The sequence below is a fragment of the Manduca sexta genome, chromosome 28, assembly GCF_014839805.1.
Source record: "Manduca sexta isolate Smith_Timp_Sample1 chromosome 28, JHU_Msex_v1.0, whole genome shotgun sequence".
NCBI classification, from domain to species: domain Eukaryota; kingdom Metazoa; phylum Arthropoda; class Insecta; order Lepidoptera; family Sphingidae; genus Manduca; species Manduca sexta.
This window is the reverse complement of record NC_051142.1, coordinates 19553977-19570829: the sequence shown is the minus strand read 5'-3', so window position 1 is coordinate 19570829 and position 16853 is coordinate 19553977. Positions and strand designations below refer to the sequence as shown.

At 42.1% G+C, this 16853-nt stretch overlaps 2 protein-coding genes across 6 annotated transcripts in view; one reads left to right on the top strand and one right to left on the bottom strand.

Annotated features, from left to right (window-relative positions):
- LOC115446363 (acetyl-CoA carboxylase) overlaps nucleotides 1-16853 on the bottom strand; it is a 71531-nt gene that overhangs the window by 15620 nt on the left and 39058 nt on the right. For all 5 annotated transcript variants that reach the window (XM_030172988.2, XM_030172990.2, XM_037444832.1 and 2 more), the window contains 14 exons: nucleotides 16383-16549; nucleotides 15700-15911; nucleotides 15296-15401; nucleotides 14959-15096; nucleotides 14460-14566; nucleotides 14101-14237; nucleotides 13734-13903; nucleotides 13136-13245; nucleotides 12603-12731; nucleotides 12186-12368; nucleotides 6111-6250; nucleotides 4540-4750; nucleotides 3889-3984; nucleotides 3222-3379 (listed from right to left, as the gene is read on the bottom strand). In XM_030172988.2, coding sequence (XP_030028848.1) covers nucleotides 3222-3379; nucleotides 3889-3984; nucleotides 4540-4750; nucleotides 6111-6250; nucleotides 12186-12368; nucleotides 12603-12731; nucleotides 13136-13245; nucleotides 13734-13903; nucleotides 14101-14237; nucleotides 14460-14566; nucleotides 14959-15096; nucleotides 15296-15401; nucleotides 15700-15911; nucleotides 16383-16549 — 2064 coding nt within the window. The remainder of the gene's footprint in view (nucleotides 1-3221; nucleotides 3380-3888; nucleotides 3985-4539; nucleotides 4751-6110; nucleotides 6251-12185; nucleotides 12369-12602; nucleotides 12732-13135; nucleotides 13246-13733; nucleotides 13904-14100; nucleotides 14238-14459; nucleotides 14567-14958; nucleotides 15097-15295; nucleotides 15402-15699; nucleotides 15912-16382; nucleotides 16550-16853) is intronic.
- On the top strand, nucleotides 7234-11792 carry LOC115446366 (odorant receptor 13a). Its single transcript, XM_030172994.2, has 7 exons — nucleotides 7234-7655; nucleotides 7970-8106; nucleotides 8709-9229; nucleotides 9613-9712; nucleotides 10296-10391; nucleotides 10879-11037; nucleotides 11367-11792. Exons 1-7 carry the CDS (start codon nucleotides 7538-7540, stop codon nucleotides 11409-11411), a joined length of 1176 nt encoding a protein of 391 aa, XP_030028854.1. The 5' UTR covers nucleotides 7234-7537; the 3' UTR covers nucleotides 11412-11792.

Genomic DNA, 16853 nt, shown 5'->3' with positions numbered 1-16853 from the left:
TATATATAATATATTGGTGGGTACGCACTTGATGAGCGACATGAAGGTGATGCGGCGCACGCGCTTGTGGTGCAGCTCGTGGCGGTGCGCGCGGCAGAAGTTGTATATATAATATATTGGTGGGTACGCACTTGATGAGCGACATGAAGGTGATGCGGCGCACGCGCTTGTGGTGCAGCTCGTGGCGGTGCGCGCGGCAGAAGTTGTATATATAATATATTGGTGGGTACGCACTTGATGAGCGACATGAAGGTGATGCGGCGCACGCGCTTGTGGTGCAGCTCGTGGCGGTGCGCGCGGCAGAAGTTGTATATATAATATATTGGTGGGTACGCACTTGATGAGCGACATGAAGGTGATGCGGCGCACGCGCTTGTGGTGCAGCTCGTGGCGGTGCGCGCGGCAGAAGTTGTATATATAATATATTGGTGGGTACGCACTTGATGAGCGACATGAAGGTGATGCGGCGCACGCGCTTGTGGTGCAGCTCGTGGCGGTGCGCGCGGCAGAAGTTGTATATATAATATATTGGTGGGTACGCACTTGATGAGCGACATGAAGGTGATGCGGCGCACGCGCTTGTGGTGCAGCTCGTGGCGGTGCGCGCGGCAGAAGTTGTATATATAATATATTGGTGGGTACGCACTTGATGAGCGACATGAAGGTGATGCGGCGCACGCGCTTGTGGTGCAGCTCGTGGCGGTGCGCGCGGCAGAAGTTGTATATATAATATATTGGTGGGTACGCACTTGATGAGCGACATGAAGGTGATGCGGCGCACGCGCTTGTGGTGCAGCTCGTGGCGGTGCGCGCGGCAGAAGTTGTATATATAATATATTGGTGGGTACGCACTTGATGAGCGACATGAAGGTGATGCGGCGCACGCGCTTGTGGTGCAGCTCGTGGCGGTGCGCGCGGCAGAAGTTGTATATATAATATATTGGTGGGTACGCACTTGATGAGCGACATGAAGGTGATGCGGCGCACGCGCTTGTGGTGCAGCTCGTGGCGGTGCGCGCGGCAGAAGTTGTATATATAATATATTGGTGGGTACGCACTTGATGAGCGACATGAAGGTGATGCGGCGCACGCGCTTGTGGTGCAGCTCGTGGCGGTGCGCGCGGCAGAAGTTGTATATATAATATATTGGTGGGTACGCACTTGATGAGCGACATGAAGGTGATGCGGCGCACGCGCTTGTGGTGCAGCTCGTGGCGGTGCGCGCGGCAGAAGTTGTATATATAATATATTGGTGGGTACGCACTTGATGAGCGACATGAAGGTGATGCGGCGCACGCGCTTGTGGTGCAGCTCGTGGCGGTGCGCGCGGCAGAAGTTGTATATATAATATATTGGTGGGTACGCACTTGATGAGCGACATGAAGGTGATGCGGCGCACGCGCTTGTGGTGCAGCTCGTGGCGGTGCGCGCGGCAGAAGTTGTATATATAATATATTGGTGGGTACGCACTTGATGAGCGACATGAAGGTGATGCGGCGCACGCGCTTGTGGTGCAGCTCGTGGCGGTGCGCGCGGCAGAAGTTGTATATATAATATATTGGTGGGTACGCACTTGATGAGCGACATGAAGGTGATGCGGCGCACGCGCTTGTGGTGCAGCTCGTGGCGGTGCGCGCGGCAGAAGTTGTATATATAATATATTGGTGGGTACGCACTTGATGAGCGACATGAAGGTGATGCGGCGCACGCGCTTGTGGTGCAGCTCGTGGCGGTGCGCGCGGCAGAAGTTGTATATATAATATATTGGTGGGTACGCACTTGATGAGCGACATGAAGGTGATGCGGCGCACGCGCTTGTGGTGCAGCTCGTGGCGGTGCGCGCGGCAGAAGTTGTATATATAATATATTGGTGGGTACGCACTTGATGAGCGACATGAAGGTGATGCGGCGCACGCGCTTGTGGTGCAGCTCGTGGCGGTGCGCGCGGCAGAAGTTGTATATATAATATATTGGTGGGTACGCACTTGATGAGCGACATGAAGGTGATGCGGCGCACGCGCTTGTGGTGCAGCTCGTGGCGGTGCGCGCGGCAGAAGTTGTATATATAATATATTGGTGGGTACGCACTTGATGAGCGACATGAAGGTGATGCGGCGCACGCGCTTGTGGTGCAGCTCGTGGCGGTGCGCGCGGCAGAAGTTGTATATATAATATATTGGTGGGTACGCACTTGATGAGCGACATGAAGGTGATGCGGCGCACGCGCTTGTGGTGCAGCTCGTGGCGGTGCGCGCGGCAGAAGTTGTATATATAATATATTGGTGGGTACGCACTTGATGAGCGACATGAAGGTGATGCGGCGCACGCGCTTGTGGTGCAGCTCGTGGCGGTGCGCGCGGCAGAAGTTGTATATATAATATATTGGTGGGTACGCACTTGATGAGCGACATGAAGGTGATGCGGCGCACGCGCTTGTGGTGCAGCTCGTGGCGGTGCGCGCGGCAGAAGTTGTATATATAATATATTGGTGGGTACGCACTTGATGAGCGACATGAAGGTGATGCGGCGCACGCGCTTGTGGTGCAGCTCGTGGCGGTGCGCGCGGCAGAAGTTGTATATATAATATATTGGTGGGTACGCACTTGATGAGCGACATGAAGGTGATGCGGCGCACGCGCTTGTGGTGCAGCTCGTGGCGGTGCGCGCGGCAGAAGTTGTATATATAATATATTGGTGGGTACGCACTTGATGAGCGACATGAAGGTGATGCGGCGCACGCGCTTGTGGTGCAGCTCGTGGCGGTGCGCGCGGCAGAAGTTGTATATATAATATATTGGTGGGTACGCACTTGATGAGCGACATGAAGGTGATGCGGCGCACGCGCTTGTGGTGCAGCTCGTGGCGGTGCGCGCGGCAGAAGTTGTATATATAATATATTGGTGGGTACGCACTTGATGAGCGACATGAAGGTGATGCGGCGCACGCGCTTGTGGTGCAGCTCGTGGCGGTGCGCGCGGCAGAAGTTGTATATATAATATATTGGTGGGTACGCACTTGATGAGCGACATGAAGGTGATGCGGCGCACGCGCTTGTGGTGCAGCTCGTGGCGGTGCGCGCGGCAGAAGTTGTATATATAATATATTGGTGGGTACGCACTTGATGAGCGACATGAAGGTGATGCGGCGCACGCGCTTGTGGTGCAGCTCGTGGCGGTGCGCGCGGCAGAAGTTGTATATATAATATATTGGTGGGTACGCACTTGATGAGCGACATGAAGGTGATGCGGCGCACGCGCTTGTGGTGCAGCTCGTGGCGGTGCGCGCGGCAGAAGTTGCCGAAGCGGCGCGCCACGGCCGCGTCCTCGCTCTCGCCCGAGTCGCGCACGCCGATCATCAGGATGTGGATCGGCTCCAGCGGCTGCGACACACACTCGCGTTACACACGGGCATGACAATCTTACCCCACTGCACCTGATGGTGACTGGAGTGGGGTCTCATACCTTTATGTACACAATTGTGATAATTCTCTAGCAAGCCAGATGGTGAATCGAACCGGCCGCGGATCCCCCTATCATTGTTGTTCGGAGCTGGTATCCGATATCACGAAGCTGCGTGACCGATGTACCTCGCATACGAAGTACGGGTACAACTTGTATTTTTTAAGATAGACCAATGCTTACTAAAATGACCTATAGAGAGGTTCACGTTCTAGAAATTACAATATATTTAAACTTCTTGATAAAAAAAAATAATGCTAGACTATAGTCACCATAAATGATTTTGTTATACATAATTGCACATGTAATACGTATGAACATCTATTTCCAACTTATATTTTGAAATCAATCAGTAGTTTTATACTGCCAACGAACATTTAAACAGACAGAAACAATTTTTTTTTCTTTTTAAACCATCAATCAATCTCACCACTTCGTCGGAGTCCACGTTCTGCTTGTAGTCCATGCCGACGTTGATGCTGGTGCTGTTGCGACTCTCGCTGCCCTCCTGCAGCGCCGCCAGGTCCTGGGGGCAGAAAACAATACGTTCATATTTGAAAAATACGACTTGATCTAACCTAAATTATTATTATATTTTATAAGTAGTCATGATCATTGTTGCTTTTTTTTTCGTTTATAATTGATGACCATTTTAATCATAAAGTTAATTACTGAAAATAAAATATACCTTCCCTATCCTTTAGAGATTGCAAGGTACATAAAAACTATACTAATAGGCCAAACAGCAATAAGATTGTTAAACTGTTATAATACGTAAGCTTTTATTAAGACAGTTTTCTTATTCCGTTTAGTGGCCTGTTTTATAGGATAAAATTGATTACAAATAAATTTTCACGTTTTTTTTTGTATCCCGGCCTGGTAAGTTGATTGAATGAGGTAGTGTCTGACAAAAGATAATGACCCCTTGCCAGTCAACATAATATTGTCGGCCTGTTTGAATTTTTATTCCATTATCTCGATTATAATCGAATCGAATATACTCTGTAAGGGCTAGTTAGCTGTTTCATACTAAATGAATAGCAGGCGAATAAATGCGAGTCGATTCGACCCCGCCACCCACCTCCTTCCTGACCGTGGCGTCGGTGCCGAAGTCGTGCACGAGGTCGAGCAGCTCGTCGGCGTACTGCACGAACTGGTCGAAGGAGTGGAAGGCGGCGAGCGCGCCGGTGCGGTGGTGGCACTTGCGCATCGCCGCCGCGCACAGCTCCGCCGGCGTGTTCTCCTCGTCCTGCGCCGCCGCCAGCTCGATCTCCGACTGGCTCAGCGGGATCCTGACACCATACATACAATACAGTATAACGGCTGGCGAGGCTCAATCGTCTCTCAATCTATACTATTATATAAAGCTGAAGAGTTTGTTTGTTTGTTTGTTTGTTTGTTTGAACGCGCTAATCTCAGGAACTACTGGTCCAAACTGAAAAATTCTTTTTGCGTTGGATAGCCCTATGTTCGTGGAGTGCTATAGGCTATATATCATCACGCTATACCCAATAGGAGCGGAGCAGTAATGCCTAATCTCAGGAACTATCGGTCCGAACTGAAAAATTCTTTTTGCGTTGGATAGCCCTTTGTTCGTGGAGTGCTATAGGCTATATATGATCACGCTATACCGAATAGGAGCGGAGCAGTAATGGCTAATCTCAGGAAATACCGGTCCAACCTGAAAAATTCTTTTTGCGTTGGATAGCCCTTTGTTCGTGGAGTGCTATAGGCTATATATATATCATCACGCTATACCCATTAGGAGCGGAGCAGTAAAAGCTAATCTCAGGAACTACCGGTCCAAATTGAAAAAATATTTTTGCGTTGGATAGCCCTTTGTTTGTGGAGTGCTTTTAGTTATATATCATCACGCTATGACCAATAGGAGCGGAGCAGTAATGAAACATGTTGCAAAAACGGGGACAATTTATTAGTTTTGAGAGTGTCCGTTGCGTGCGCTGCGTAAACGGTTAAAGTTATGCAACAATAATGTATGACGGGATTGTTCCTCTTAAAAAGTTCTAAAAAATATATTATAAAACAAAGTCCCCCGCTGCATCCGTCTGCCTAAACGTGTTAAACTCAAAAACTACCCAACGTATTAAGATGAAATTTGGTATGGAGACAGTTTGAGACCCTGGGAAGAACATAGGCTCCCGGGAAACTACTACTTTTATAACGGAAATCTTTAGCCTGAAAAACTTTATAACGCGGGCGGAGCCGCGGGCAAAAGCTAGTAGTCGATAATCACAAAACTGTAAATTTCGACTAGGGGCCGTTCAAGTATTACGTAACGCAATTTTTGAAGATTTTTGACTCCACCCCCCTTGTAACGCGCCATAACATTTTCCTGAACGACCCCCGCCCCCCACCCCTCCAAAATTTATTTAACTCAAAAGTTACATTTTTTTTCTAATATTCACAATTATTTTACGCAACATACCAGGAAGTCGCTAAAATACCTTGGTTATTGTTTTAAAATAAAAAAAAAAACAATGTTACATAACGCTTTGTATGAAAGCCCCCTCCCGCCCCTATAACACATCGTAAAGTTTTACAAGACCACCCCTCCCCCGCAAATTGCGTTACGTAATACTTGAACGGCCCCCTAGGAATGATAGTTTTTTATTAAAAGATCTGCCTGCTCACCTGTTGGGATGTCCGGTAGGCAGTATGAACTGGAAGTGCACCACGCCGAGCTCGCCCGACAGGCCGAGGTGCTGCAGACACGTGATGTCGTACGACGTGTACGCGCGCCGCACGTACACCTCCAGCGCTGCGTTACATACCTACCAACAAAATGGCGAAGCTATTACAAAACATTCATTTACTTTTGTCTATTTTAAAGTACATTTGTAAGGTTAAAGGCCTTAATAATAAATAATTTTCATGATTTAAAAATGTTTCTTTATTCGCTTTTTTTAAGGTAATTTCAAAATGAAATATTGAATAACTATGACAGACTTATACAATGTTTATTAGTAAAAGTCTTGAACAACTCCAGTTTCAATTTACACTGGCAAGCAAATTTACTTAGCACGAAGATATCTTTAGTAATAAAATCCAATTAAAACAGACGAAGCCACGCGCACAACTAAAATCAGCTATTATAAAATTCATCAAAGGACTTAATAAAAATCTCACATCTACAACTGCATTGACAATTATCATTTTAATTTGTAATAGATTAACGATGCCATTGAGCGGTTTGAAAGGGCATTTTAAAAATCAAAAAGAAAAAGATATAATTACTCGATTAGCCTTTGTAAAAACTATTAATTGGTTATCATGCCTTTGGGGGAAAAGGAAAGGCGTTTTCTATTTAACACAGGGTGTACAATAATTAAGTTGCATTCTTTCATAAGAACAGGTCCGTTAGATGTCACTGAAATATAACCTAAAATGTAAATTGACGGATTTCGATAGTTCATATAGCTGTTGCCTTCACAGACTTTATTTATTACACCTACTGTAGGAACGATATTACGTTGGATAAAATAAGAAATTTGATTTTTTGTAATTGTAACCGAGGACGCTAATTGTAATAGTCAAGGCCCTCGTTGGATGGTCCTTACTGATTGATCATGGATGCATATATTAAAAACTAAGATATCAGTTGTAGTGTACCTATACGTCGTTATAAATACTTGTTTTTACTGCAGTTGCAAGTATGTCTGCGGTGTGAATAAAATGTTCGTGTTTTGTAACACGCTGTATACCTTCACTGGTAATTACAACTACCTTTCTCACGGTGGAACCTTCTAGAATATTCTTACGCAGTTCCGACTACTTAATTCTGTTAATAAGTTGAATCGAGAAGCTACAAAGCCAACAGTCACAGGTCTTATCTTGTACCAAAATGTTCAAGAAACTACAGCGTATTGTGGCACTACTGTAACTTTTTGAGAATATAAACCGTAGTTGAGAAGTCGAAGTGAATATAAAAAATAACGATCAGTAAATAATCAATTAAAAAGTTATCCCGAAAAATATTACGGATTGAGAAGCATATTTCGAGTAACAATCTCTGATTTGACGCAGTATAATAGCAATTAGGAGCATCAACTCTTATAAACATGGATGAACCAGAATTCAAACCATTTCACAAAACTTACCAAATAATAACATTCGCGTTGAGTGTCGGAATGATTTACCCCAACCCGGCCACGGACAAAATGAGACTAGCCTCCATACGTAAGTATTAATGGTGAAACAATTTACATATTTATAGGCAAAGACATAACGGTTAAATTACTTTAGCCTCGATGAGATTTGATTTCATAAAAAAAATAGAAACCAAGATTTTTTTTGCTTCGACATAGACTTCAAAATATTAATAATGATTATGCGATTGGTCAAACGACTACTTGACGCCCACATCGCCTATAATCAGTCTCAATGTAATACTTTCCAATTTATTTAAAGACATTTTGATATAAACGCAAGTAAATAGATTATAAGGGTAATCCAGCTCAGCGGGAATGCAATAAAAATGATATTGTTCACAGCTATATCGATATTAACCATATTGCCGTTAGCGTGCATGATATTTCTGGAGATGTACCAGTGCTGGACGCAGGGGGACATCGTCAACATAATACGGCACACCACCGTCCTGGGACCATTTTTGGGTGGACTCTTTAAGGTAAATATCGCACTCTAAATAAAATAATGACCTATTTCAAAATTGTTAATTTATGGCAGTCGTCGGAAAACTAATTTTTGTTTGCTACCTTTATTTTGAAGTTGCTATAAAATTTAGCTTATTAAAAATAGGTAAAAAATTAAACCTATAGCATGAAAAAAAAAAGGGAAAAAACTAAAAGGTCGCAAACAGAAATTGATTGTTTGACGATTCTCACAAATTGGCAATTTTGGAATGGGTCATTATTTTATTAAGAGTGCGATATATAGAAATCGGTAAAATGTTTACCGATGTAGTTAAATAATGTAATTTACTTTCAATACACAAAATATATATTTTGGGCACCATTACGTAACAGAGTGTATAGATTTGGAGTAACAAATATTCGTGCTACAATCTACACTAATATTACAAAGTATTGTTTGGCCTATAGAGGGGGTAATTTTTAAAGCTACCAATGTGATTCTGAACATTCACTCACAAGTTTCTATCATGGATAGGACTGCAAGATCGATGGACAAAAGCTGGTTTACAATATCTATAATTTAGTCACAATTGCTAGGTACATAAACATTCTTTCTACAGAAATCCTATCTCCCTAGATGTTCCTCATGTACCACAAGCGGAAACAAGCGAAACAAATCCTGGACGAGTTCGAGAGAGATTACCACCTGTACAACAGCTTCACCGGCGACTACTTGAACATAGCCCGCGACGGCATCCGCAACAGCCTCATCTACAGCGAGAGAGGCTGGGCCATCACCGTCACCACCTGCGTCATGACCTTCCCCGTCATGGCGATACTCCTCAACGTGTACAACTACACCTTCAAGTTCCAGGCCACCAAATACATGATCCACGATTTGAACAAGCCCGGCGCCAGTCCTGAGGCGAGGTTCGACTCGCCGTACTACGAAATAATGTTCTTCTACATGATGTATTGCTCTTTGCTTTACGTGATTAACTTCATTGGATACGACGGTTTCTTTGGATTGTCCATCAACCACGCTTGTATGAAAATGAATTTGTACTGCAAGATGCTGGAGGACGCTTGGAAAGCTGAACCTAATGAGAGGTATCGCAGAGTCGTCGCAGTTATAGATGAACAATGCAGGATGTTCGAGTAAGTTTATAAATAACATTTCAGTGCGAGTTCATTGTGTTCATATTTTATCCCATTGGTCTTGTAGCAACAAGATTTTTGAGACTTTAAAATTTCAGCCACGGACTTTTGATATTGGATTTTAGATATATATCAAAATAAAGATTGGAAATTGTGAACAATGTGGCAACAGATTCGTCATTTATCAAATAATCATGAGACACAGCGAAGTTGAACAAACTGGCAATTGGGTAGATGCCCTTCTGTCATTATCATACTATAATAATATTGACAGATGATGTTGCTCGATGGGTTTCTTGCGCCTCACAACAATACGAGCCGAAGCGATGGCAGTCATTCAAAATACCTCTAAAACAACAGACAGTTTTGTTTTTTTTTTCTAGATTCGTAAACCTCATCCAAGACACGTTTAACATATGGCTGGGCATCATATTCTTGGCGACAATGATACAAATTTGCACGTGTTTGTATCACATCACGGAGGTAATTATTGTTGTATGCGCAACTTTACCCACACATACGATAACTTGACGTTATCACTGTATATTGAAATACAGTGTATATAACAATGGCGAAGTGTCTATATAAGCCGATTCCTGCCGGCTGTCGTAGAATTTAATTATCATTAAAACGATTTGCAGACTGCATTAATGCATTAGAACCTATATGCATTAATGCGGTCGGCCCGGAGTTTCTTTCTGCCTTTCTTCTTCGGGTAGTCATCGCTTAGGTAGCTAGTGAAAGGCTGGTAGGTTAGCTAGGTTAGGGCTTTTATCGTCTTCACCGGTGTGGATCCTTCCTTTATCTTTATTAAGATTATTTCTTATTTCCTGCCAGCCTGAGCTGGCTTCTTTGCTAATTTATTTTCTGTCCAATATGTTGTTTATATAATCGACTTTATCTAAGTAATAATTAAATATTCTCATGTATCTTCACTTATCATAAGTGCAACTATGTTCGCCTACGTGATGAATAAAGCATTTTATTTTATTTTTTTATGTTGTTTCGGGTTCCAATTCTGGAAATTTCGCCCTTCGCTACTAGTACATAATGTATGATATCGCAGGGCTACGGATTCGATTTGCGGTACATGATATTCGTGAGTGGAGCCACAATACACATCTACCTGCCGTGCAGATACGCTGCTAAACTGAAAGCTATGGTGAGACGTTTTATTAATTCCACGCAGATTTTTAATCTTTACTAATATATAGCTAAAGAGTTTGTTTGAACGCGCTCATCTCAAGAACTACTACTGTAGTAGTTCCTGAGATGATAGATTATGATTGTTCTTCACTAATAGGAAATACATTACTCCTGAGTGCTTTATAGTTTTTCTCCCGTGAAAATATAAAACGGACCTTTTATTCCGGAAAAACTATTTCACACGGGCGGAGCGGTAAGCTAGTTAAATATAAAAGTGAGCGTTGATAATATCACGCCCTAGCTAAGGGTATAAACTAAACCTTATAACCACTGTCTTCTTCTGCCCTTAACTTCTTTAATGTGAGGATGACGTCACATACAGTTTCAATCATTGTAAAACTTATTGTCACTAACGACCAGATTCATACAGAAGCAATGTATTAGGAAACTTTAGTTTTGCTGTACTTGGGATTCGAACCCGTCACCGTACCGTTTTGTTACAGGCCGCGGAGACAGCCACGCATTTCTATAGCAGCGGCTGGGAGAGGGTCAACGACCGCCGCCTGAGGAACATGTTGTTGTTCATGGTGGCGCGTGCGCAGACGCCGCTGCAGATCACAGCCTTTAACATGATAACTTTCGACATGGAGCTCTTTGTCTCGGTATGTTTTACGAATTAATACAAAAAAGAAATGGATGCGAGGGTTCGGTATCGCACGTGTTTTTGTTTCACTTATCTTATCTTATGTGTAATCACTTTCAGTTGTTTTTGTTTAAACATTTTCCATACTATTCCCATAACAGTGCAAACGATAATCATTGGTAGTTATACAAACAGGCAAGGGACATAATCTTTGCAATAGGAATTTGTTACTGTTCTCTAAGTATAGAACAAAGAAAACGGTATCCTCATAAACGGAATCCGAAAATTGGTGACTTAATACCGTAATTAAATCAAAGAGGGAAATTTAATTATTAATATTTGTTACAGATCATGCAGTCGTCATACTCCATGTTTACATTGCTGAGGTCTTAGGACACTCTTATATCAGCTTTGCACCACACGTAATTAAGTACAAATTCGTTTATTCAATCACGTTAACAAACTTTACTAAGAGCACATAAACTTCAGATTAGAAGAACTTCATGTAGTATACGTATCGTATGCCAGAAATCATTTGGGTCTGGCAAGTAGCAGTATGGAAACACTGTGTTCCCGTTAAGACATTGTATACAGTGTAATACTTTGCATTATGAGCTTTAACTCCTAACGTCTAAGAGTGAAAAACGCATGCATTACTTATTGTCTTGGGTTTCTTTTCGGATTATAGTTAGGGGTAAGTATGAGATGCAAGTATGGGAAGCTTGAGACATCAAGCTATTTTGACTTTTGAACACAAATTGTATGAAGTCTTTATTGCACATATTGTAAAACAATAATAAATATTATTGTAAAAAAATTAAACAATATAAATTATTACACTATATTATACCTCTTTTTTTATTTGATGTATCGAAAAACGTAGTCATGGTCTAATTAAAACATGGTCAACCATGGTCGCCACATATCCCCAATAGTAGTTTCATAAGCTTTATTGAACTAACATCTCATAAGGCACTTTAAAACACACTCCGTCGAAAAGAAAGAAAGGTTTATTAATTATATTGTAGCAATCACTATACCGTGGGCAACATTTTTAAATTGCAATGGATAGAGACATCCATAAAGACAAACAATAAATTCGTATAAAACCAAATACGGTATAAATTAACCATGGTCGCACATTATCCTACATTTGAGAATACTTACCGCCGCGTTGGTGTGGTAGAAGAAGTCGTGGAGTATATCGAATATTGACGTTTCGGACAGAATAAGCTTCTGAAGGTTCTCCGGGTGGAAGTCATGCCCGTACATATCCACGGCAGACAAAAATATCGACTCCATCTGGTTGTGACGTAACTCGTACGCCGGTTGGTGGGCAGCGATCAGCACCTGGTGATATATCATTAAAAAATGTACTAATACCGTCACAAAATTAACAAAAGCGATTGTGCGGATATGTCTCTTTTCCATAGATGACATTTTTAGTTCTGTAGCATAGACAATCTTTGTCTATGTATATATACGATACATGACATGCTACTGCTAATGGTGTAATCTTTGATGGTACAGTAAAGAATTTTTTTTTATATCACCCTGTAAATGTTAGTAAGGGACAGAACTCACCTGTCTCGCTCTCAAAGCGACGCGACTGTGTTCGGCCTTGTGCAGTGAGGTTAGCTCGTTGAGCGTGGCTGCTAGCTCATCCGTCAGGCCCGGCTCGTTAGACCATAAATGGTCAATCAGCAACGTCACCTACGGGACAAAATTATTGGTTTATTTTTAATTATTAGCCTCTAATTGCCCCTGTTATAGAGGAGCAGAAAACTATCAGCATTCCTCATGAATTGGTTCCAAACCATGTGGTAGTTCAATGGAGGTGAATGAGTTCTCCGAGCCTTGTGACGCAAGACATACACGGGACTTTAAGTTCAGCCTGTTTTCACAAGACATATCTTTTAACCCAAAAATAATCCTGATCACAAATCGATCCCAAAAATAAACCAATCAAAATAAGTCAACATGCAAGCAAAACGAGCTTTATCCTGATCCGTTCATTATTGTGATCGAACTGAAGATAATGATTGAGATTGTTAATATCAAACCAAAAACTAGAACTATAATCATTAACTGAGTGGAGTTATAATGACAACACTCACCAGTAGATTTTTCTTTGGCACTTGGTTGTGTGAGAAGATCATGTTGGAGACAGCTTGCATGTCATCTTTGTATTTATCACGCAGAGCCACCACGCATTTGTCGTAAGAACCTAATTAAAACATACATGTATGATTAGTGTTCGTATTTTATAAAAAAGTTACAGTATATTAGCATGATATATCTTGCTTAATTTAGTCCGTTTGTGTGTACTGGCTTATCTCTGATACAATTGGATCGATTTAAGGGGATTTAATTAATGAATACCATTCTGTATGAGAACTTAGGAGACAGTTAATTTAAAAAACAATTAAAGGTTTCATTACGAAATACTCTTTTCATGGGACTTTTATTGGCAGGTGGCAAAATAGCGTGTAGCTATAAAAAAGTGACATTATTTATACAAGAAAATTTCACTTAGAGACGTATATTCCGAAAGAACATTCAAACATCCGTATTATCATGCTATATAAATCCAGCGACCTCTTGCGACTTTTAAAGGTCATGCTCTATATATACATAATAGTAATTAGAAATCTTTCGCCGCGGCCATGACAAGCAGTGGAGTTCCACCAGACGACGATGAGAAGTAGTACCCACCGAGTTGGAAGTGGCTCTCGACCTGGTAGTACTGGCGCAGCAGGTCGTGCACGGCGGCCTTCATGCGGCCGCGGATGCCGTTGCGGTAGCGCTGCACCAGCACCACCAGCGCCTGCGTGCTCATGAAGAACACGTCGCGGTCCGAACGCTTCGCCAGCGACGCCGCGTGGCTGCACACACACACTATGTACACATCCATAGTAGTGATCTCCACCACATATGAATACTCACACTGCCAGAGATAGCATGTGCGTTACTGAAGGTAGATAGGAATATGTATTGGAAAAACAAATAGTACAAGTGATGTCAGTGCCCACACGGCCGATACATCGCGTGGTCCCTGAGCTATAATTTGAACATTACTTACTGGTCGATGACGCTGGCTATCTGCTGACTGGGGAACTGCGCGAGCACACTGGTAATGTTCCTCTCGTACAACGCCATGAGCTTGCGCACCTTCTTCTCCACAGAGATCGGTATGCGGCCTGACGTGGATGACAATACCTAAACACCATCACACATACATAAGTACAGGCTTGTGCCGATCAAGGGGTGAATAGAGACGCAACTATGACACACGCTCTTAGACACTCTAGGCGTTCTATATTATAAATTATGAACTTATTGGCATATAGGGCTTAAAAAATTAAGGGTTTAAAAAAAAGGAACCCAAATTTCATTTTTAGTATAGTGTATAGAAAACTTTAAAGTAGTCTTGTAATATACCTCCTGAAGTTCCAGTAGCGGCAGCGATGGGTCTCGCAAACTCAACATGAACTTCTCCACCACCTCGCGCAGACGCGGCGTGTTGTACGGCTCGGGCAGGCAGTAGCCTAAACAATAGTGTTCAAATTCACTAATAGACAATGTCTATAGCAATAAAGCCGCAACAATATGATTTTATAAAATAAAACAAAGCTTCTCTCGAGATATGTCTTTGTTTTGTGCAAATTTGTAACCTGGCAAATCGGTACAAATGAATATCGAATGATTGATTCTAACACGTATCGAATGATCGAATCGAAAATATCGATTTATTATTTCGCAATTTCAAGATAAATTTTGTACACAATGACCACAAAGTCGATATTGCTTTGCTCAGAAGTCGAAAATATTTCGAATATAGTGTAATTGTGGCATAAGAGTGGGCCGAAATACCACGCATTACAGCAATTTAAAGATCGGGTGTTGTTCTGTGGTGATGTGTGTACAACAGATAAGTTACCTTGAAGCGTGTTCTCCAAGATGGCTCTGTACTTGTTGTGGGCGTGGTTCAGCTTCTCGGAGACTTGTTGGTTGTCGTCAAGCGGGAATTGACCCTTGTACGGCTGTGCTGTCGTTACTAGCGATGGGTCATCCAACTCTGGTGGAAAAGATTAATATTCGTGTATAAAATTTCGATCAATGTCAACAAACAAAGCTATATAGTTCCTATATGATCCAAGAAGGCCTTATTAACATTAAAAAATATAGTCAAATTGAGAACCTCCTCCTTCTTTTGATGTCGGTTAAAAAACAATTTGAACCCTCATACATTTTCCACAAATTATATTATTCCTCACCAAGAGTGCCCATAAGGGAGCCCATGTCCAGTACAGCACCAGGCCGGAGGTTCCACGTCACTTTGCCGGACTCCGGCGCAGACAGGGTCATCACCATTTTCATTACCTGATGAACAACGTCATATTAATAAGTATACTACTCTAAAATTCACCAAAAAAGGATTGTTTATAAATATTAAAATTTTAAACCTATCGATTTTTTTGTATAATGAGCAAGTTGCACAGAGATATCAATAAAAAAAAAGTTTGAGAGCTACACTCACATATTACTTGTTTTTATTGGTTTATTTATATCGATCTTTGGATATCGATAAGTATCGTTAATTATTTTCTATTCTTAATTTATGAAAAAGAAAGATACGAGTGGAAACTTCTAGATGTTTCCACCTGTCTACTCCACCAACCTCGATCTCAGCATACGGCTGTCCCTTGTCCACGTGCCCGCCATCCTCGACCAGCGTGTTGATGAGCTTGCCGGCCGAGGGAGCTCTCAACTTCGACGGGTCCTTCTCCTTGTCAAACACCACCGTCTGGTTTCCGATCACGATGCGGTATTTGTCCACTTCGTCTTTCAAATATGTCGTGAAGGATGCGCCGTCGACTGACAAAAGTGTACCTGAGGAACGAAAACAAAAGACACTATTTGTAACATTAAAGAATCATTTTTATTAAAATGTGCTTTGAACCACCAGGCGAGCGCCTTGCTTATTTATTTCTTTTAAATTACTACCTACAATATATATTCCGACATACAGTCAAATGATGTTTCACTCAAACTTGATCCATATTCAATATTTTTTTTTTATATTAGAGGCACAGCCAAATGACTATAACCGTGAAAATTGAAATGGCGTCCAAATAGAATATCGATTAACAACCTATATTTACAGAAGTTGATCCTGGAATGTGACACATTTACGTTAGCCTATGAGTTTCAGACCTTCTGTACGCTAGTGTCTTCCGTCAGCACCACTTTTGGTCTTTATACTATACATTAATTTGAGGCTGACTGTACATCACAAGATCTATTAATTTCAATCATAGTCTACTCGGTCTTCTCACTGTACTTAAACAATCTTCAACTCACCGCCATCAGTCAATTTGTGCACCTCCAGCTCCTTGAAGCTCCCGTTCATGGCCAGGAAGTACGACGTAGGCCCAGACTTGGTAACGGACACTTTGTATTTGTGGCCCGTGTGGATCAACTCCACGTCCACTGTGTTGGACAATTGGCTCGAGCCCTGGATCTGACCCCTGGAGACAAAGATACATGATATAAGTCAAGCAAGGTAAGTTTTGTTAGAGACAATGGAACACAAATGTACTTTCATCCACGTGTGTAAAAGAGGCGTCACTCATGCTTAATTGATGTGCTTATACGAACATACTTCATAACTATGGTAGTTGTACAATTACTCAAATAATTTACTTTTACCCATCATTTAAAACTGAAAACGAATTTATAAAATGTGTTATAAATATTTTGAAATATTCAAATATTTGACAAAATCTCAGAAAATACTGCAGTGGAAAATATTACAGGTTTGATCATCATTTT

What these genes read in the sequence shown, in the direction of transcription:
- LOC115446366 (XM_030172994.2), top strand. Translation starts at nt 7,538, where the DNA reads ATGGATGAACCAGAATTCAAACCATTTCACAAAACTTACCAAATAATA. An exon ending in AATGAGACTAGCCTCCATAC is followed by an intron (nt 7,656 to 7,969) that starts GTAAGTATTAAT and finishes TATTGTTCACAG; the next exon opens with CTATATCGATATTAACCATA. An exon ending in TTTTGGGTGGACTCTTTAAG is followed by an intron (nt 8,107 to 8,708) that starts GTAAATATCGCA and finishes CTATCTCCCTAG; the next exon opens with ATGTTCCTCATGTACCACAA.